General features: G+C 40.3%; 2 protein-coding genes and 1 long non-coding RNA gene across 8 annotated transcripts in view; 2 read left to right on the top strand and 1 right to left on the bottom strand.

Moving 5' to 3' along the window:
* Positions 1–2,766, top strand: part of ANKRD27 (ankyrin repeat domain 27) — a 38,907-nt gene extending 36,141 nt beyond the window's left edge. For 4 of the 5 annotated variants that reach the window (XM_039327572.1, XM_039327571.1, XM_039327573.1 and 1 more), the window contains 2 exons: positions 644–716; positions 1,348–2,766. In XM_039327572.1, the coding sequence (XP_039183506.1) occupies positions 644–716; positions 1,348–1,605 (331 nt within the window). In that variant the 3' untranslated portion in view covers positions 1,606–2,766. Of the gene's footprint in view, positions 1–643; positions 717–1,309 lie in introns of all 5 variants that reach the window. The other variant, XM_039327574.1, reaches the window with a different exon arrangement.
* A 397-nt stretch (positions 2,767–3,163) lies between these two features.
* PDCD5 (programmed cell death 5) lies at positions 3,164–9,597 on the bottom strand. The gene is made up of 6 exons (XM_039327580.1): positions 9,398–9,597; positions 8,073–8,113; positions 7,253–7,314; positions 5,915–6,006; positions 5,095–5,166; positions 3,164–4,389 (listed from the first exon to the last, which is right to left on the bottom strand). The coding sequence occupies exons 1-6, from the start codon at positions 9,461–9,463 to the stop codon at positions 4,348–4,350; spliced, it is 375 nt and encodes a 124-aa protein (XP_039183514.1). The 5' UTR covers positions 9,464–9,597; the 3' UTR covers positions 3,164–4,347.
* Positions 9,598–9,647: 50 nt separating this feature from the next.
* Positions 9,648–21,371, top strand: LOC120300979. 2 transcript variants are annotated; one of them, XR_005554792.1, is made up of 4 exons: positions 9,648–9,753; positions 12,720–12,817; positions 15,456–15,529; positions 20,374–21,371. It is a non-coding gene; the product is annotated as an uncharacterized LOC120300979 (long non-coding RNA). The 2 variants fall into 2 exon arrangements; XR_005554793.1 differs by lacking the exon at positions 9,648–9,753 and adding an exon at positions 9,758–9,819.
* Positions 21,372–21,695: the final 324 nt, after the last annotated feature.

The following is a 21,695-nucleotide window of genomic DNA, read 5'->3' as shown; positions in this document are numbered from 1 at the left end:
GCCTCATGGATTTTGCTTGTCGAAAGCCCAGCTGGGAAGGTCACAAATAGCAATGCTGTGGCTCTGGGACATTGCAACCATCATAAATACATGCTAATCAGGTGCCCAAATTTTGATCATGTGACCACAGGGACGTGGCGACAGCCATATGTATTAAGACTGGTCGGACGTCACCTTTTTTTCAGCACCGCCATAATTTTGGTCGTTAAACGAATGGTTGTAAGCTGAGGACTATCTGTAATCGGTATTATCAATGTTTTATATTGGCTGTTCTAAAAATAGAAGGACTGCTGGGTGTCTATGCATTTCAAGATTACTGAATTTAACTCAGAAGAAAGATATCTTGAATTTGAGATAATCCATCCAAACCAGGAAAGGACACGTTACAAATGTACATGCATGATTATAGACACACCCATGAGAAGCCATTTCTAATTTAGACATTTGGAAGAATGGTTTATAGTCCGGAGAATACCTTTAAATGGTTTGGTTTCAGAGCTTTAAATTTAACAAACTTCAAAGGGGATATCCTGGCCATTGAACTAGTCCTTTCTCAGTTGAAATATTGCCCTCTGGTGGCTGGGCTGAGGAACCAAGTGACATAGACTGGAGTAACTTAGTTTTCCCTCTTGCGTTCTCTTAGATCAAGAGACTTGCGCAAAGCAATAACAAAAGATAAAAGTGTGCCTAACTTTGATGAAGAATTATTGCGCCAGGTAGGTATACAGTAATGCACTTTTGTTTGTTTTTTTAAAACACAAATAAATTCTGCACGAGGTAAAACTTTTAGCTATTTTTTTTATAGAATAAAAACATGAACATTTGGGGCAGAAAAAGGAGGAGAGGAAAAAGTAGAAAGGAAACGAGATTTGAATAGTGAAGGCAGAAACCTATGTGGCTGCCAGGACCTAGAGCAAGATTTGCCAATTTTCTCTTTGCTGTAGAAAAAAAAAAGGGGAAATGAACGGTGGCTAGCATCAGCAGGGAAGACTGAATTCTCTTTCAGTGTGAAATTTTAATGTCAGCCTTGCAAAACCTTATCAAGGCATTTTGATAGTCTCCAACCAGAGATTCTAAATGTATCTCTGATTAGGGTATACACTTATTTCAAGCTTGGAACACAATGTGACACTTTTTCAAAGATTTTAGCCGTAAGAAACAAGAGCAATTTGAAACAAAACTCTTTAAAGAGGAGAAGTGGGTTGGAAATCCATAAAACGAGTACAAAGTGAACACTGTTTTGGAAGAAGTGGAACAGTCAGAAAGGATATATATTTTTTTTGAGATGGACTTCTTTGCATTTCAACAGGATAAAAACTAGCATTCTTCCCTCCTTTCTTCTCTAAGCTACCTATCAAGAGCTTTAATAACAAGCAGAATCCAGTGGATGTGTTAGAGCAAATCCAGACTCATAATCTTGATGCCAATAGCTGTGATGGACCTGTAACCGCTGAAGGCGATGCAGGGATAGCGCCTTTTAGAAAAAGAGAAGTACATCGGAGTCACACTATTAGTGTGGGACTTTCAACGACAGATATCAGTGACTTCTACAGTTTACCCAGAGATGCAAATGCTGCTCCTACTGACAACTGTCCTGAGAATTGATGCTCTAAAACAAAATGAATAAGAAATCTGGGTGTCTTGTGTAAGGAACACGAGATTCAGGTAGAGTGGTTCAACATTGAAGAGGCTACGTGGGATCAAAGTTTTCAAAATTACATTGGACGTTCAGCAGGAAGAGAAGCTTCCCCCTCTGACTTGGCATGGAGTTTGCACTGCCGGAGACGGACACTACTCTTTATTTTTGAATAAATCATTAAAATCCCATATAGTAGATCTATATTTAAAAAAAAAAACCTAGAAATATATCGAGATCTCAGAATCTATATAGTATTGCACTCTCTAATCAATTTTAATAATAATAGATATGTGTGAGAAAAAAACCTTTTATGGCATTTTGAAGGATTGTTCTATTTTTATTCTGAAAATGCAGTGGTTTTAGTTGGTGAACTGCTGATGGCCGGAATGCTTACAGCCCTCCCAACAGTATGAGGTGTGTTTAAAAGTTTAAAGAGGCCAAATTGTGTAGCTCATTTAATGCTCACCAAATTGACTGCAGTGGAGGCTGGAACAGGGAAATTAAGAGTAATGGCTTTTAACAAAAGACACATTGCATCCTGCAGAAGAGAGTAGAGTAGACCCTCATTAAAAAAGAATTCCCTCCGAGCAAAGTTGAAACTTCTATTCAGTATGTTTGTATTATATGAACTGCCCACATAACTGAGCAGCCCAACCACATTAGCTATTTTAAATATGTATCTGTGGCACACAAAACAGGCCTACTTAAGCAGAGCACATCTGATTTAAGTTGCAATTTTCGAAAAGCAGCTTCATTGCCCTTACTTTCAAAGGCACTTCCAACTGGTCTGTTGTGCACTTTTAGAAACAGAATGTCAACTTTAGGTGAACATTCCAAGTCAATTATGGTGAATAGCGCAATACTTTCATTTCATATTTTGTGTTTATGTAATGTTTGTATACAAAACTGCTTTTTAAATTGGTTTAATATGTCTTAATAACTTGTTTTAGGTAGTAAGGTTGTCTTAGAATTTCTCTGTACATTAATATTACGGTTTAAAAACTGAGCTTTAGTTTGCTGCTGAAAAAGTTTATTTTTCTACTAAGTAATTCACCTAATTTTCATATGTGCCTTGGACTTGTGCCAAATAATGTAAACTAAAGTAGTAAAATTAACAGTTATGTGTTCTTAATGTCCGACTCTTTAATTTAAATCACAATTTGTAAGCTAATCTGTGAGCATCAAAGCAGTTTCCTAAAATGTTCAGAGTGTTGCTGAAACCCATATTTTGGGAACACAAGATATTTCTTGAGGATCAATTAGATACCTGAACAGAGGATGAAAACCCCACCTGCCTGGTTATGCTTGGGTTCAGTTTAATGTGTTATATAAACCCAGCTATAGTGCTTATTCAACAATCTAATTCAATTGTCTCAAGACAATGAAGACAGTTCTGTGGTCCTCAAAACTATTTACAGCCACTATCCTAAAGAGAGAGAGAAGACTTCCAGTGTTGTACAAAATGTATATTAAGAAAAAAATACTTTGTGGAATAGGAATAGACAAGAATTGGTCACGGCTAACTTTGCTTAATGGAAAGGTTTTAATACATTTCAGAGCCCATACAAGCCAGAAAAAGATCTTGTCTTTTAACACTGACTTACATAGGATAGATTGTACGCATGGATCAAACACTTATGTTCAGTAACAAAAAGGCATATTGTTTACAGTGGCATCATGCATGAAAGGTGGTCTTTGAGCTGCTTTACAACTCTGAAATTGGGAAATAATTTCAGTAGAATAGAATGTATTTATGTGGTGGTGAATTACACCAAGACAAAATACAGAAACTAGCCTGTAATTGATTTTAGCAAACATTAAAATCTTCTTTTTAAAAAGAACCTTAAAATTATACTTTGGCTAAATTATGTTCAAACATTGAAGCATTTATTAATCCGCTTCTGTATAAAAACAACGTACTGAAGGTTTTCTTTTCCCAAGCAGACTTTAATTAAATTTCATGATGTTCTAAGCAAAGCATCCTGAATTTGCAATCAGCAAATCAGTCAACAATACATTATGCAGCCATATTTGTGTGAACCAGCCTGCCTTGCTTGGTTCCAAACCAGATTTATCAAACTCCAGGAAGTGTTCTGACACTTAGTATTTCTGATCCTTTGAAACCGTAGTAATGCTAATCAGGCTTCAAAGCCAATTTCAAAAACATAGCCATCAGGGAATTTTGTTTGGCATTAATCACAGCTAAGATAATTGAAAATGAGGTGAGAATTTTTACATGGGGGAGAGAATAAACTCGATGGCTCCTCAACTTTTACTCATGGATAAGAAATGAATACTTTATGGGTATATTGTATGTCCCCCCCACTTAAATATAAAAATGAAAATTTAGCCTGTAGACAAATTGGTATTTGTTGGTAAGGTAGAATTTCATTTCTTATGGGACATGAAGTACCTATAGAAGAGTCAGGGCTTTTTACATCTGCCACTTGCACAGTAAATTTAACTACACAGTGTCAAAGGAAAGCTGAAACCTAAGAAATGGAGAATGAATCCTTATTTCTCAAGCTCATATAAAACCTATCTAAGAAAACAATTTCACTTAATTATACAGAAGGCAAGCTTATCCGTTTTACTTTTTATAAAAATGTGTAGAGAACATTGTGTAAACTTTCATCTATGATAGAACATACTTTCCTTGACATATTCCAGACAATTAGCAGTTGGCAACTGTTTTCATATTTCATTAATTAATCTTCCTCATCGGAATCCAACACTTTTCTTCTATTGAACTAGAAGAATGATAGAATACAGGTGAATCAGGCTTAAAATAGTTTGAGGCTAAATTGTCAGTAGTTGATTTATAATAACAATATCAAATGTTTATGAGACACACACATGTACAGCAATTCTAGCACTGATGTGTAATCCCATATTATTGCTAGGTAGTCTTCCTATACAATTTTGAAGGTGCACAAAGTGAAACTGTACTCTTAAAACCTATATACTTAAAGTCTGTAGCATCTATGGGGGGGGGAGGGAGGTAGAAGAAAGAATCTGCACAGTTTACAGATAAAATTAAAAGAAAATAAGGCATATCAAGAAGAAGAAGACAACTGACTAAGGTCAAAATCCAAAGAACCAAATAGCAAAAACAAAACACACAAATGGGTTCAATAGCCATCCTAACCCTAAGCTTGAAAGAACAGTTTGTGGAATATTAAAAGAGTGGGAACAGTTCAAAGATAAAAAAGTGAAGGGGCAAAACATTAAAAGGGGCTAATAAAAAAATGCAAGGTACTGAGCAGATAATATTAAATAAATAGGAAGCCTTTCACATCCATAAATTATCTGCTGCCAGTTTCAGTGATGTAATTTGCTCTATTCTACTTGAAGAGCTACATCAAATACTCACTGCCAACTATGCTGTGTCTACTTTTCTTCCTTTCTTTACAAACCAGATTTCATTAATTTAAATTAGTTTTAAGATATCTTACCTTTACTGTTGTTTTTTTGTCTGTTTGCTGACTCACTTTTTCAAGTATTTCTATCAACCCTTGTTCTGATATCTAAGTAGTCAGGAGGAGAATAGAAAGAATATTTACTTGGTAGAATGGTACACAGAGCTCTAGCTGAAAAACGCAGGGTTTTAAAATATTTACAGTTCTCATGTTGAATTACTGGTACCTGATTTATTAAGATACAAATAGCAACAATCCACTGTTCGAACTATACTTGTGATTGTGTCCTCCACATACAGTAGCACAGTAGCAAAGAACAAAAGCAGAAACAAAGATGGGAAAACAGTTAAAATATTATGAATAGCTAACTGCTTGCTTTGCTAGCTATATTAATTGTTCAAGTCACTAATATCCAGAATGCTCAGAGGGCTTGGGAGACAGGCTGCTTCTTCCCCCACTGAAGCAAGTTCTTAAAAAGGCAGGAAACACTCCTGCTTAGCAACATCGCCAGTGGAAGTTCTTTTGGAGCAGGTGGTTCTTTAAGGGTCCATCCATACTCTCCTTTATATAAAACAGTTTCTTGGTTCTCTGAAACCAGAGAGGAAGTTATCCAAGGAGAGAGATAAAGGACCATTCTAATTGCAGTGAACATTTTACAAGTTTTTGCCAGGCTGTTACACCATCCGAATTCCAAACAAGGAAAAAAAAAAACCACCAGATTTTTATTCCCTTTTCAAATAATAGCCAACCAAATGTACTTTGGGAAACCACACCTCTGAATACTTTGCTCCACACTTCTGAATACTTCGCTAGAGAGCAATATTGCAGGGAACTAAGAACAAGAAAAGAAACTTACTTTTCCACCTAGCTGTCCAAATCTTGCCATCTGTATAAGGTAATTTTCAACTGCCTTTGCCTTTTCTGGCTTTACAAGTGCTAAATTGCTTACTGCAAGAGGAAAACAAATATTTGGTTAATTAAATATAATTCGTTAAGAGATATATCTGGGCTGCTCTTTCAAGAGCTCAAGACTACAAGGCAATCTCCCTTCATTTTAACACCACAGCAAAACTGGCCTTGGCTGGGTGGGAGAAAGGCCCAAAATCACCAAATAAATTTCCAAGGCTGATTATCTCTCCAACCCTAGTCCAATACTTTAAACACCAAGCTGCTTCCCACAATTTTATATTCAAGAACAAAAAAATTATTACATCTATCCCAGACCTTAATACTGAATTAAGAAAAGCAACCCGTATACGTACTCGTGTTTAAATAAAAACGTTTGTAAAAACTGACCAACTGGAGAACGGTACAAAAGTTTAAGGAATGGTTTGTATTCTAACTGATCTTAGTACAATGATTGCTTTAGGTTATGCGTGCACCACTTTTTCAAGTAACGAGATGAAGTAATTGTTGTGAATATTCAGGATGCTATAATCAAGACAAAATCAAATACCTACAGGTAATATATAAATATTGCTATAATTAAGGATACTAAATATAGCATACTCTCATGCTTTTGGATGGATGATACCAATAAGATACAGCAATTCAAAACTGATGAGGTGGAGGACTGCTGACCAATGAAATTCTGAGTATGTGTACAATGTCAGTGCCATTTAGGCATGGATAGTATTACACCCTATGACATGCTTCCCTGCAATTAAGTAAGACTTTTATCTAGAGGTTAATGCCAAGACTCCCCTGTCTTTTTGAAACTCAAGTACTTTGGCCACCTAATGAGAAGGACTCACTGGAGAACAGCCTAATGCTGGGAAAGATTTAGGGCAATAGAAGAAGGGGACGACAGAGAATGAGGTGGCTGGATGGAGTCACTGAAGCAGCAGGCGTGAGCTTAAATGGACTCCAGAAGATGGCAAAGGACAGGAAGGCCTGGAGGAACGTTGTCCATGGGGTTGCGATGGGTTGGACATGACTTCGCAATTAACAACAACAACCTCTGTCTTTCTGTAAGACCCTTGAAAACCTGGTTCTTCTTTGGGCATTAGGCCTGAATGTTGGATGAACGCATCTTGACTGAAAAATCTTGAAAGAGATAAGCAGTGCTTGGCCTGTGAATCTGTTAGTTTTGTTGCTCTGTTGATTTCCATTCAAGAAGTTTATTGTATTCTATTTTCCCCAAATTGCTTTTTGCAAATTGAGTGATCATATAAATCAAACAATAAATACTTACATCTGGCACGTGCTGCTTGATCCAAAACCTGAGCCAAAATATTATTTCTCATTTCAGCTTCCCTGTAATGATGAAATAATTTTACATAGCAGAAAATAAAAATTGGTCCCAAAATGTTAACCTTTCTGCTAAAACGCTAATTATAATATCTGTTAATTTTATAATTCAATGCATGACTTAATTATGTATCATATTTTGGTATTTCTTTTATTAATTATTCCAGCATATTAATTTCTTAACATTAGCATTTCTACAGTTTAATTTCTACAGTTTTCCAAAAACTGAAAATCAAATCAGTTTTACATCTATAAATAATTGCCAGGGCAAATTTTTTAATCAGGATGACAGATTACAAATTATCCCAGAAAGCTTGTATCCTAATAAAAAATTAATTGAAAAAATCTAAAATCCATTTATTTTACCACTTTATTGATCATATCAATCTTCCAGCATTGAACAGAATACTGATCAATTATAACCGTTGCTACTAAAATATAGTAGCAAAAGTTAGTGCACACTAATTATTACAGCTTTCTCTTTTGAAAGGTGGAACTTTCGAAAGGGTTATCAAATATTTAATAATATTCTATTTAAAATGTTGCAATGCATGTTTTTGAAAGAAAATATATACCATGAAATGAATGATTTCAAAAGCACATAAAATCATATTTATATGATCTAAATATTCTTAAAGCCAAAAGATACGAAACTGAATGTTCATAAGCTATCGAATGTGCTAGGTTTGGGATGTGCCTCACTGCTCTTAGAAAAAAAAAAAAGAAAAGTTCCAGTAACAAATTCTTAACTAACACCGCAATACCTCTGTTTTGATTCTTGTTGTGCAATTTCACTGGAAGGATCCTAAAAAGTTAGAAATAATCAGGTTATTGTAACTGAAGAATAAACTGAAGATGTTTCTTCTGAGGTCTGATTGGCGAAATGCTAAATTATGCATGCTGTCACCTTAACATTACAAGGGTTTCAAGGGCAGAACTGCTCAACATCAAATGGCTGTTATACGCACAACTATTACGGTGTCTTAGTAAAAGAGAACTTAAGGGTCACAGGAACATTTTATTTGGGTGTTTTGAACTGCCCAGCCTCTCACCCTTTTAGAATACGTAAATTGCAAATATATACAATCTTCAGTGCTTCCTATGTCAAAAGCATACTGTTTCATATTGTCTACAGAAACAAAACTGCTGTATATACCCAGTTCTCAGCTTATCTGCAAATATGCTTTCCAACTGGAAAATCCTCTACTTTGGTACTTCTCTGAAGTGGGGTAGCCCAGAGAAGAAATGCTGGCGCTTCCTACACAGAAATGGAAAAATAAACTAGCCAACTCAAATCTCTTCCATTGGAAAACAAAGGGCAGTATCTTCATTAAGTAATAGCCAGTTTGGCGTAGTGGTGAAGACGTTGGCCTAGAACAGTGTTTCCCAAACTTGACCATTTTAAGGCATGAGGACTTCAACTCCCAGAATTCCACAGCCAGCAACGCTGGCTGTGGAATTCTGGGAGTTGAAGTCCTCATGCCTTAAAATGGTCAAGTTTGGGAAACACTGGCCTAGAAACTAGGAGACGGTGAGTTCTGGTCCTTGCTCTGGCATGAAAGCCAACTAGGTAACTTAGGCCCTTCCCATTCTTTCAGCCCTACCTACCCCACAGGACTGTTGTGGAGAAAACGGGAGGAGGAAGGCGTGCTAGATATGTTCGCCACCTTTATTTTTATTTATTTTTATTTTATGAGACTTATATACCGCTTTAAGTGCAAGCACTCTCTAAGCGGTGTACACCAGTAAGCAATGTGTATATATATATTTACATTGCCCCCAACAATCTGGGTCCTTGAGTTATTGATTAAAAAATAAAGGCAGAATAAAGATTTTTTTTCTTAAATGCCAGCTAGGTGACTTTGGGCCAGTCACTCTTTCTCAGTCTAATAATGCACCTCACAGTGTTGTTGAGGCGTGGAAAAGGTACCACAATTAGGTGTGTTGGCTTCCCTCTCCCTCCTTCCCTCTTGGGGAGCTGCGGGGCCCCGTTCTGACGAGACGCGCGGGCCCATCAAGCGGGGCTGAGGGGGGGGGCGTCGTGAGAAGCCAGCCAACACGCGTGTCGGGAGGGTGCTGCCCGCCTCACCCCATGTTTGGCCTGCAGCTCGGCCAGCTTCTGCTTGCGTAGCGCCTCCAGCTCCTCGTCCGCCATCGCCTCGCAGGCCGGGAGACGGGCCGGAGCAGCCCCGCCGCGCGTGAGGGAGACGGACAAGCAGCAGCAGCAGCCCCGACCGCGCCCGCCGCGTCTCTCACGCCTCTTTCGGGCCGCCTTCTTTGCGCATGCGCGGGGCCGCCTCCTGCTCGGCTGAGGGAGTCGAGTGCCGAGCGAGCGAGCGAGCGAACGCACGCGCCACGGGCCCTCCGGCCGCGTCTCTCGATGGACTCCGCTTGCCAGGCCTAAGGAGTTGAGCGCCGATCACCAGGATCCTGGAAGGAAGGAAGGTGAGATAGGGTGGCAGGTGGGCGCGCTTGGCTGATCTTGGGAAGGGAAGCAGGCTTGAGGGCCAGGTAGGATGGACTTTGTAATACGCGCAAGGATGGGTTTTGTAGTACTGTTGCAACTGGCGAGCTAACGGGTTTTCTTGCCCCTGAAATGGATTGCTAATCATTTGCCACGTCAGCTGTAACCTTCAAGCAGAACGGATGGATGGGAGACGGGTGTAGGATTGCGGAGTGGCCCCAGAAATAAAAATTGTATTGTTTGGTTCTGGTAGAGACGACCCCCCCCCTATTTTATAACCCATCTGGTGAAACGGCTGGGTTGCGACCACCAGAGGGAGCGCCGGCTCTATCCAAAATTATTATTTTTCTGCTGTGGGACAGGAAGGAACGAATGCAGTTTTTCGGGTTTTTGTGCTGTTAGGCAGCAGTTTGCATCGGTAGCATACATTTGTGAGGCTGTAAACCTATGCTTCCTTATGTGGCCATGTGCTCCGGCTCTCCCTGAACACGCAGCAGTTTCTCTTGGTATTTTATTTCAGAAGTATAGCTTCGCGTCTCGTTCAGTGCTATTGAGGCTTCTTCCATATTTTAAAGAACCTAGCACGTTTCTGTTATGCAGGATTTATAGAAGAATGGAGATCAACACCTGCCTCTGTTGCAAACACTTTATGGAGCTCCCGTCTTACGGTTACCGTAGGAATCCCCGTGATATAGTCAGGACATAACAGATGCAGGTTTTAAAACAAAACTTCACCTGGGACACAAGGTGCCCACCCTGCAAATCTGTGTACGGTTGAGATTCATTTTGCTTGTAAATAAAATTATAGAGTTAGCACAGCCACTCATCCTTGAAATAAACCTAAGCTCTTTTATCCTATCGTTTAGCTCAGTGTTTCTCAACCTTGACAATTTTAAGGCATGTGGACTTCAACTCCCAGAAGCTGTGGAATTCTGGGAGTTGAAGTCCACATGCCTTAAAATTGTCAAGGTTGAGAAAAAAATGCTAGCTCTTTTCCTGCCCGGGAATAATTCATCACAAACTGACTGTGTTTGAGAATCTTGGAAATACATGCGAGGCGACGCATTGCAAAGACAGGAACGTTCTCCATTTGGAGAGCCAGAAAAATAAGCTTTGGCCGAGACTTAAGGCAGCAGGGTCTGTTGCAGTAAGTTGAGAAATGCTTTAAAAACCGTGTTTAGTCCGGCCACAGTTTTCATGAATGGCCGCGGTGAGCCACGTGCGCAGTCATTGAAGCCGCCCGCCTCGCCGCTGATTGGTCAATCTCCCTCCCGACGCCCCGCCCCAGCGATCTCCCCCCGCCCCCCCAGGGCCGTCTTCTGGTCCAGCTCCGTTCAGGATTCTGCGGAGGCGGCGCATCTTCTCTTGCGGCTGCTGGCAAGGATGGAAGCGGGGCGACTGGCTGTCTTTTCGCCACCCCCTCCCGGAAAAATTGCCTTCGAGGGGCTAGCGGCTTCAGCATCCTGAGCCCAGAGCCTCGATGCCCCCAGGGAAATCCAGCGCCGCTCGGAGCTCCAGCTGTGCCCGGCCAGGCGCTGCAAGGGCGTTCAGGATGCTGGCGCTGAGCGCCCTTTGGCCAAGGCGCGATCCTCGCTGCGCTGCTCTGCCCCAAAATCAGCGTTGGGCTTTGTGCCCGCGATCCTGTCGCCTGCGCGTCTCGGGTGGCCCTTGCCCTCTCCATGCGGACCCTGCGCCGTTCCAGCTCTTCTGGCGTTCTGGAGGCACCTGATAGGGACAGCGCAGCTGGCTAGGCGGGCCAGATCCTGGAGAGGGCAGGTAGAGGGGAAAGATGGAAGCTGAAATGCAGGAGGGGCGCGCGTGAGGGGTGGGAGGTGAGGTGGAGGTGAGAAAGAATGGCCAGTTGCTAAAGGTAATGGAGTGGAGGTCCTTGACTTACAAACTGTTCTGTGGGTGAATGTCCAAAGTTGCAACACTGAAAAAAGTGACATAATCATCATCATCATCATCATCATCCTGCGACGAGATCTGTAATACCATCAAACATCCACATCTGCCTATCCCAGGTCCTTGGTAAGGACTCAATAGGTAGACAAAGTGGCAAATCCAGTCTGAACATCTGGCTGACTGCAATGATCCATAACAACCAACAACAACAACAATAATAATAATAATAATAAAGCTGGAAGAGACCTTGGAGATCATCTAGTCCAACCCCCTGCTCAGGCAGGAAAACCTACACCATTTGAAACAAATGGCTGTCCAGTCTCTTCTTAAAGACTTCCAGTGTTGGAGCATTCACCGTTTCTGGAGGCAGGTTGTTCCACTGGTTAATTGTTCTAACTCAGGAAGTTTCTCCTTAGTTCTAGGTTGCTTCTCTCCTTGGTTAGTTTGCATTCATGGCTTCTTGTCCTGCCTTCTGGTGCTTTGGAGAGTAGCTTGATTTCCTCTTCTTTGGGGCAGCCCCTGAGATATTGGAACACTGCTATCATGTCCCCCCTCGTCCTTCTCTTCGTTAAACTAGACATACCTGGAATAGTTCTAATAAAATAACAAACTTTGGCCTTACGTCTCTCTATATCAATTTAATCCCTTCCACTCCTCGAAGAACTGATTTTTTTTTCCCCAAGCCATCCTTCAAGTCACCAGCTTTAGCTACCAGCTCAAGCCCTGGAAAGGAAGAATGAGATAGTAAAGTTACACCCAACTGTACCGCAGCCGCATTGGGCATCTGTTATTCAGATATTATCTGCTTGAACAAATTTAATGTGACATTGACTTGATATCAAAAACGGTTAGAAGGTTTTTTTTTTCTTTCTCTTTTGAGTGATGTTAGTATTATAAATGGCTCGTAAGCCAAAGGGTTTGTTTTGCTATTACCTGAGTTATTCGTCTTCGTTTAATGGGCAAGAAGACAGTTTAAGGAATTACAGCCGACAGAAGTTCCACACACAAGTATTTTAATCTCGTGTTCCTTGTCTCTCTCTAGATGGCGGCCCCCGAGCATCTTTTTATCAGCCAGGGCAATGACAGCTGATGTGTCTGGGGACAAGCATCTCCTCTGCCGATCAGAATGAGGAATAAGAGGTAGCTTTTATTGTTGGTGGCTGTCAGGGTTAATGATGAAGAGAAAAGGAATGCTTTCGTGTCCCCGAGAGCGCCATTTGAAATATTAATGAAATAATTTTTCAAGAGTTCAGAAGATCATATTTTAAGAGCGTCGGGAAGGAGAGAAAAAACGATGCTTTCCTGTCTCCGTTTTTATCTAAAAGCATTTCTCTCCCTTCCGCCTGACAGCTTATAAGTATTGATTTCATAAGAGGCCTGTGAGGGCTTACAGAGGAGAACCATAGGTTTTTCTAACTGGGGGGGGGGAGGCTTACAGGGTGGGTGGGTAAAAAAAAAGCCAAGATGCCAACCGCTACAGTGCAGTTGAAGCTCCGCCCATTTTTTTTTAATGTAAAAGGTGGGTGGACTTTATTTGCACCAATCGCGATGCTCATAAAAATAGGTAGAATTTTTGACTCGGTTGCCCTGTCTTGTCTTTTTGTCATATGCGATGGTCCTTGATTTATGACTGCTCATTTAGGGACTAGTTGAAGTTACGATGGACACCCCCCCCCTCACACACAAAAGATACAACCTGGTTCCAAAAATTACAACAGATGCCCCCACCCCCTTGGTCATATGACTGTATTTTTGAGTGCTTGACAACCAAGCCAGCGTTTAAAACAATTTGCAATGTTCTGCAGTCATGTGACCGGGATTTACAATTTGGTTTTTTTTTTCTGAAAACTTGCAAATGTTTCTAGGTTTTGGCAGGTTTTGCCAAAAGCACCCCAGAACGAACAATGGTTCCACTTAGGGACCACTATGTTTGCTTAATGTCAATTGCAAAAAAGACTGTAAAATTGGATCGGTCAGGTGGGTGACCTGCTTTACGACTGTCATGACTTACAACCATTACAGTCATAAGTCAAGGACTACCTGCATAGTCCCCTCTGATTTATACAAGCTATGTCTTAAGCAGATTTTGAGTTGGGCAGCTTCTCTCTCTTAATATAATTCAATAATAAACTACCTTAAAATTTGATGGAAAAATGGAAGCATTAAAGGGGCTCTAGGTTGCCCACCTCTATACTGATTAAGGTTAACTCATTTATTGTGTTTCTGCATTTTTGTGGGCAGCGGAGAGCGACAGTACCTGGATGGGTTAGCACATACGTTTATTGAATAGTTAAGTAGATCAATAAATGTAGCCCACTATTAGCAGATCTGTTATGACCTTCTGGCAGCCAATCAATACATCTTTGCAAATGAAATAAAACTTCATTACTATAGACAGGTGCTTTCATAAGTATAGAAATGTATTGGTTGAATTAATGTAGATGGTTGATTATAAGTACTAATCATAATTATATTGATTAATAATAATCAGATTCATCTCCTTTTCCACTTGACATTGTTTGCTTCTGCGTATCCTGACAAATCTCTAACACAGGTAGCAGTATAGTAACAACATTGGCCATGTATAAAATATATTTTTCCCATTTCCCCAGTTCTAACAATCAACATAAAGTCAAAGTTCTACCTAATAACTGAAAACATTGGAGGAGTCTTTGAAGCTGAAATAGAAACCGGGGTCATCTTCCCGATTCACGAGTCTCTTTTAAATATATATTTATTTTGTTTTATAAACAAAAATAGAAAACAGAAAAACAACAATAAAAAATATATCCAGCACTAACAACAACAACAACAAAGAAAAAAAATATGACCCCAGTATAAATTAATTTAACATTAAACATATAGAATCCACCTCTGCTGGATGTTGAAAAAAAGAAAAAAGATGATGAATTCTCCTCCCCTTTACATAACAGGTCTACAAATAGTTATAAGCTTTCCCATCCCTATTTAATAAGAATATTATATTAAATAACAAATATTCCTATCTGATAATCAAATAGACCCAAGCCTGTTGGGTTCTGACAGACAATGGAAGAGTTATGGGAGGGTTATGTCATTCTCTGTGGTGAATAACTTTTGCACTTATTAAATATGATGGAATGTAAGAGAAGAAGTGTATGAGGTCCCAATCTTCACTCCTCAGTTACTGGATATGGTCAGCTAAAGAATAGTAAGACATTTGTGCTATAATGTTCATTTGACTTGGAGAAGACAGAGGAGAACTTTGAGCTGTTACAGGAGAATTACAGAAAAGATCTTGTAGAATTCCTCCAATTCCCATTGATCTATGTAAGAGAAACTAAAATATCCCCACAGACTTAAGAAAGGCTCGTAAGAATCCTTTCAGCTCAGTCCATGCAGTCGCCTAAAATCGTAGGAAAACTATGTGCAGCGAGGATTTTATATGTGCAAAAATGGAAAGATCTGTCAGTTTGCACCACAGATAGGGAAAAACGGTGGAATTGTCAGGAATGGCAAAAGTACCAGTCTTAATCAAGGACATTTATCCCACTAACCTTGATTTTGGGTTTTGATGATGAGATTAGCTTTTTGTTATAGAAATGGCTAGTAGCTACGAATTATACAAAAGTAATAATTTTACTTTGTAATTTACTGTACTGAAAAAAGTTGGAAGTTACGGCCTTTATCTCTTTTTTTTTCTTCCCTTCACATCTCTTTTCCCTTTCCTTTTCCTACCCCACCTTCCCCGTCTTTAATTCCATTTGTATTTTTTTTCTTTTTAAAAATAATATCTTAGGAAAACAATGGAGAGGAAGCAAACACGTTGACAGGAGGATCTCCTGAAACTTGGAGCATCTGTCTAGAGATCACGTAGGTATCTTTCCTAACATCTGCTGTGTAAGATTCTTTTTAATTGGAGACATCAGATATTGATGTACGAACATGGGAATTGCAAGTTTTATTGGAAGACTGGAAAAAAAAAATCCAGACAAGATTAGAAAATGCTGGCACTTCTTCTCATCTTCAGTAACATATTCAGGCTGCAGAAGTCATCTTTTCTTGAGGCTGAATTTCTCAAATAAATCATGGGCGTAGCTATTTGCCTTTATTTAAGGCAATTCTGTACATGGCATTAGTGAACTCAACTTTATCTCTACTTTGGTTAAAAAAAAAAAAGCAGGGATTTCTTGCAGCGTTGCTGAAAACGGCTTGGATTATAACCTTTGAGAAACGCTAAGCCACAGTAAAAAGGATAAGGGTGGCGATAAATCCTGCAGAATATAAAGCTCTTTGGAAAAAGGAGAGAAATTAATGCAGATTTAGTATCATTTATTTTAGCAGAAAAAACGGTCCCCAGCGGTGCTTGCAGAAGCGTTTGCGCCTGATCAGGATATGTCTGGGACAATAAAACATTTGCCTTGGAAAGAAACATAATGCACAAATAAGGAATATATTGGTGTCAACTGGAGTAATAGTTAGTATTTATGTGTCTGTAATTGTTTTTTTAAAAAACAAAACAAAAACCCTTTCTTGTTTGTGTTATATGTACAAAGATGGGATTGCAGTTGGGGTTTCTTTTTAAATTTTTATTTTCAATTCATTATGTGCTCTAGGCTCAACAATCAGTGGTGTTTCACCATAGTAGCTAGTTTTTGCCGCTGTGTTTACATTACAATTGCCTCTCAAGGTTTGAGACAGGATTGATTGTAGCAACGCAGAGCTTTCTTTCACATTTGGCACAGAGGTTTCTTTCACATTTGGCACAGCTATTACACAAATTCTGTATGCCTTCCTCCCCAATGCAGATAAAAATCTGGATATGAAATTTGCCTTCTTCAATTCCTCTGCATTGTCAGTTAAAGTCGCTGCTCAAGGATTTAAGGGGATGTTTTCTGAAGGGGATTTTCTTCACGTTCCCATGTTAGTCAATCGGGGGAAATGTTTTTTTTCCCACGACAATTCCATGTTTTAATGCCTGCTTTTAATTAAGCAATATTCCAGCCCTGGTTCTTTTCCTCTCAAAAACAAAACACACCATCACTTTTGATCAATGTCAGCAGACATGAAGTAGTTAAAAATATTCTTGCCGCCACCGCAAAAGGCTTGCGGAAGGTCAGAGACTTCCAAATATGTTTTTAATCAATTGTAGTATTTAGCTGTACAGTAGGGAGGAAACTATTAAACCCGTGACTGGAAGTTCATCGAAGTAACTCTACATTTTAATGAACTGCAATTGGGCTGAAATTAAATTTAGTTTTTGCCCAGGCCTCGCTCACTTCTTTTTGAGGACCATGCTACTTTTTTTTTTTAAAAAAAAGAAATTTTGGCTCTGGCTTAACAAAAATTAGGTACCCTCTGCATTTCCATTGCTAAGTGAGTCCCACCACCCAATTTTATCCTTTTTGCCATGGATCTTGCAGTTGTTAAGTGAATTGTGTGATTGTTAAGCAAATCCGGCTTCCCCTATTAACTTGGTCGGAAGTCGGATGGAAAGTCACAAATGGTGATCACGTGACACTGGGGCACCGCAACCATTATAAATACATGCTAGTTGCCAAGTGCCCAGACCTTTAAATGGGACCGCGGGGATACTGCACTGGTCTCAAGTGTGAGGAGTGGTTACAAGTCATTTTTATGAATGCTGCTTTAACTATGAACAGTCGCTGATGTATGATTTTAAGTCGAGGACTATCTGTATCCATGCTTTGCAGTTATCAAGCATGTTAAGTCAGTTGTGTCTGATGTTAAAAAGCCGAAGTGGCTTGCTTTTAAGCCCCCCCTGGGAATCTGTTTTATCCACTCTTGAGAAGCACTGGCTAAGGCAGGGGTCCCCAAGCCCCCTTGGGACTCTTGTTTTATCCACTCCTCTTGAGAAGCACTGGCTAAGGCAGGGGTCCCCAATCTTGGCATCTTTAAGACCTGTAGACTTCAGCAGGGCTGGCTGGGGAATTCTGGGGGTTGAAATCCACAGATCTCAAAATTGCCAAGGTTGGGGACCTCTGGGCTAAGGTACCATACACTGATCGAAATGATGTTCTCTCTTAAGAAGCTGGGAAATGGGTTTATTAATAAGCAGGGTTAAATGTATTAGGTGAACCCTGCCGAGCTGACCTGTATTTTGGGAGAGAAATGTAGGCATCACCGAGTCAGCCGTTCAACTTAGCATGAATTAAATTTGACCGATCTAGAGACCCGTCTTCTTGGCCAGATCAAGCATGCATCCCTACAGGCTTAATTAAACTTTTAGAACTTAACTGAAACACTTTATTATTGAATTCTGCTGAACTGGCAAGGGACTCCAACCTCATTAAGGGAAACCAAATTATTGAGGGACTTTTGCACCCTTAGCACAGAAAACACGGTCCAGATCCAGGTTTGACTTAAAGGACACCCTGTTGTTTTTGATTGCAGGAAATCCTGCCTACCTGAATGTGAAATTATTTGATGGGTGGTTGACAGAACCTCAAGGATCCCTGCAGCAGTATTCCCAGGGAGAAAGTCTTTTCATTAATTGGGAAATGGAAGAGAACTCTGTTGGGGAGCTTTCATCTCATTTACCCATCTTGATTTAATTAAATTTGGGAAGTGCTAGTCGAAGCCCCGCTTCTTGTGTTTAGAAATTAATGGTAACAATTTTCTTACGTGCATTACTTGAATCAGCCAAAGATACCCCTAAGGATCCTTTGATGGCTTTCCAGAAGCACGTAGCTGCCACCACAATTTGTAACACCGGCTGCATTCCACTGGGAGTTACTTTTAGTGCTTAAATCAGGAAGACAGAGACCATTTCCTTTACTTTCCATCTATGTCAGTGGGGTTTGTGTTAAGAGGACATTCTAAGAGAGGTTGTGCCCAAAGCGGTTGGGCGACTACTCAAAACGTGGAGAAGTTCTGCACCAAGCAAACTTTTCTTCAGTTCTGTAAACAATGTTCAAATTAGCAATAATTTCGTTCTTAGAATTAGAATTGCAGAGTTGGAAGGGACCTTGTAGGTCATATAGTCTAAACCCCCCCCCCCAAAGCAGAAGACGCCACAGCTACACCATTTCTGACAGATGGTAGTCCAGTCTCTTCTTGAAAGTTTTCAGTGATGAAGCTCCCACAACTTCTGAAGGCAAACTTCTGTTCCACTGGTTGATTGTTCTGTCAGAAAATTTCTCCTTATTTCTAGGTTGAATCTCTCCTTGATCGGTTTCCATCCGTTATTCCTTGTCTGGCCTTCGGGTGCTTTGGAAAATAGGTTGACCCCCTCCTCACTGCGACAGCCCCTCAAATATTGGAAGACTGCTATCATGTCTCCCCTGGTCCTTCTCTTCACTAGACTAGCCATGCCCAGTTCCTGCAACTGTTCTTCATGTTTTAGCCTCCAGTCCCCTAATCATCTTTGTTGCTCTTCTCTGCACTTTTTTTTTTCTAGAGCCTCAACATCTTTTTTATAGTGTGGAGACCAAAATTGTTTGCAGTATTCGACGTGTGGTCTTACTAATAATGGACTAATAGCACTCTCACTTTATAGAGTGGTATTAGTCCATTATATAATAATAATACTAATAATAATAAAGTTGGAAGGGACCTTGGAGGTCATCTAGTCCAACTGCCAGCTCAGGCAGGAAACCCTATACCAGACAAATGGCTGTCCAGTCTCTTCTTAAAAACTTCCAGTGTTGGAGCATTCACCGCTTCTGGAGGCAGGTTGTTCCACTGGTTAATTGTTCTGTCAGGAAGTTTCTCCTTAGTTCTAGGTTGCTTCTCTCCTTGATTAGTTTCTATCTGTTGCTTCTTGTCCTGCTTTCAGGCGCTTTGGAGAATAGCTTGATTCCCTCTTCTTTGTGGCAGCCCCTGAGATATTGGAACGCTGCTATCATGTCCCCTCTCGTCCTTCTCTTCGTTAAACTAGAGATACCCAATTCCAGCAGCCTTTCCTTATATGCTTTAGCCTCCAGTTTCCTAATCATCTTTGTTGCTCTTCTCTGTACTTTTTCTAGAGTCTCAACATCTTTTTACATCGTGACCAAAACTGGATGCAGTATTCCAAGGGTGGCCTTACCGAGGCCTTGTAAAGTGGTATTAATACTTCACGTGATCTTGATTCTATCCCTCTGTTAATGCAGCCCAGCACTGTGTTGGCCTTTTTGGCAGCTGCAGTATACGGCTGGCTTATATTTAAGTGATTATCCACTAGGACTTTTTTTAAAAAACAAGGCATTACAAAGTTAATGGTGCAAATAGAATATTTGTAGCTCAGGGTTGCATGGTGGGGTCCTTGCTGCACTCTTATTTTCTTATAGATATTTCATTACCCAACTAAGTAACAATATCCCAGCCAAGGAACTACCAGCTGAGACAAACAAACAGTAAAAGAGGAACCACCAAGAACACACTCACACTGACAGAGCAAGCCATCTGTATATAAACAGAAAGCAGAACCCATTCCCATAAGCACTGATGACGTTACCTAGTTGGGTAATGAAACATCTGCAGGAAAACAGCGAAGCTCGGAGAGCACCAAGGACCCCAAATTTATTGTCCTCACAAAACTTCAAAATATGCACAAATGTGAACTCATACATCCATGTAAGGCACATGATTTACAAAGGGTCTGTTCTGGACAAGGTAGGAAGAGTTTTGGGAATGCTGAAATTATATTTTCCATTAAAAACCAAGTATCTGGCCTTTTTAGGAGAATTCTTTATGGTATTCTTTCTCCTCCTTAGGACGTTACACACTCAAAATGAGGCGGAAGCAAACCACAGAAACTGAACATGGTTTCACATCAGAGCAATTGGGAAACATTTTCATGTCAACACTTCTTTTAACGCCTTGAAATACAGCTCGTTGAGCTTTACTGCACTCTACCAAATCTCAATTACAACATTCTATGCACAGACAAAGCAACAATTAAGCATGGAAGGAAAGAAAGCAAATTGCTACTAATGGAATTGAAATACTGTGTAAAAAGCCTTGGCAGTAACGATGGTTTGAAAAACCACAGAAAGTGGGTAGGAGTGCAGTGACCACAAGCACTTGGGTGTCCCTGATTTTTTTTTGCCGGATCGGGAGCTTAATTGTTAATAACACCTCCCCTACTAAAACTTTGATGAAAATGGACCACACTGCAGCGGATACTGAAGACCAAGGAACTGACAGTTGAAAAATGAACTTTCCTGTATAATAGTCTTTCCCAACCGTGCCACTTTAAAACATGCGGACTTCAACTCCCAGTCAGCCAGGGGAATTCTGAGAGTTGAAGTATACATATCTTAAAAGTTGCCAATTTGAGAAACACTGCTCTAAATAGTCCAGTCCTATTCTCAGTCCTTAACGAAGATAGGGAACCATAAAATGTCAAAAAGATTTCCAACTTATAAGGCCCATGATTATACCAAACTCTGACAGACTAAATGGGAAGAGAAGACCCCCAGAGACCCTTGGTGCATAGGATGTAGATGAGTAGTAGACGGCATAAAAGACCTTTCCCCTATCTTTAGATCTTTTATAAAAATCATAGAATATTGGGATAGAACTTATGAAATATTTGCTTTTCACGAGCAGCCTCTTGTCAACTAGTTTTTGATAACTTACATATATTATGGCAGTGGTGGCGAACCTATGGCACGGGTGCCAGGGGCGGCACTCAGAGCCCTCTCTGTGGACACGTGCGTCGTCGCCCCAGTCCTAGGCCTTCAGCTGGGTTTTATAAACCCTTTTTGCTTTAGGCCTCCGCCGCCGTGTGCAAAAAAAAAAAAAAAAGTTCAATCAATCAATTTCAACTTCTCGTGGGAAAAAAAAGATCTTGCAAAGTTGGAATTGATTGATTAAACTTTTTAGTCCCACCCAGTCTGCCATTACCATCCCAGCCACGCCCACCCAATGGGCCACACCCCGCCAATGGGCCACACCCACCGACTCGACGATGCATAAGTGGGTTTTGGGTTGCAGTTTGGGCACTCGGTCTCTAAAAGATTCGCCATCACTGCATTATGGGATGTGTAAAATGTTATAAAAGTGACCATTCTTGAAATGTCAGAGTAATTAA

The sequence above is a fragment of the Crotalus tigris genome, unplaced genomic scaffold, assembly GCF_016545835.1.
Source record: "Crotalus tigris isolate CLP2741 ecotype Arizona unplaced genomic scaffold, ASM1654583v1 scf7180000024362.2655971311:6658466, whole genome shotgun sequence".
In the NCBI taxonomy this organism is placed as follows: Eukaryota; Metazoa; Chordata; class Lepidosauria; order Squamata; family Viperidae; genus Crotalus; species Crotalus tigris.
The sequence above is the reverse complement of the archived record's forward strand: the minus strand, read 5'-3'. Positions and strand labels throughout refer to the sequence as shown.

Excerpts from the sequence above, each read along its gene's own strand:
- PDCD5 (XM_039327580.1), bottom strand. The coding sequence starts at position 9,463 with ATGGCGGACGAGGAGCTGGAGGCGCTACGCAAGCAGAAGCTGGCCGAG. Across the intron at positions 8,114-9,397 it reads AGCTGCAGGCCAAACATGGG|GATCCTTCCAGTGAAATTGC; the intron begins GTGAGGCGGGCA and ends CTAACTTTTTAG. Across the intron at positions 5,167-5,914 it reads TTGGACAGCTAGGTGGAAAA|ATATCAGAACAAGGGTTGAT; the intron begins GTAAGTTTCTTT and ends CTGACTACTTAG.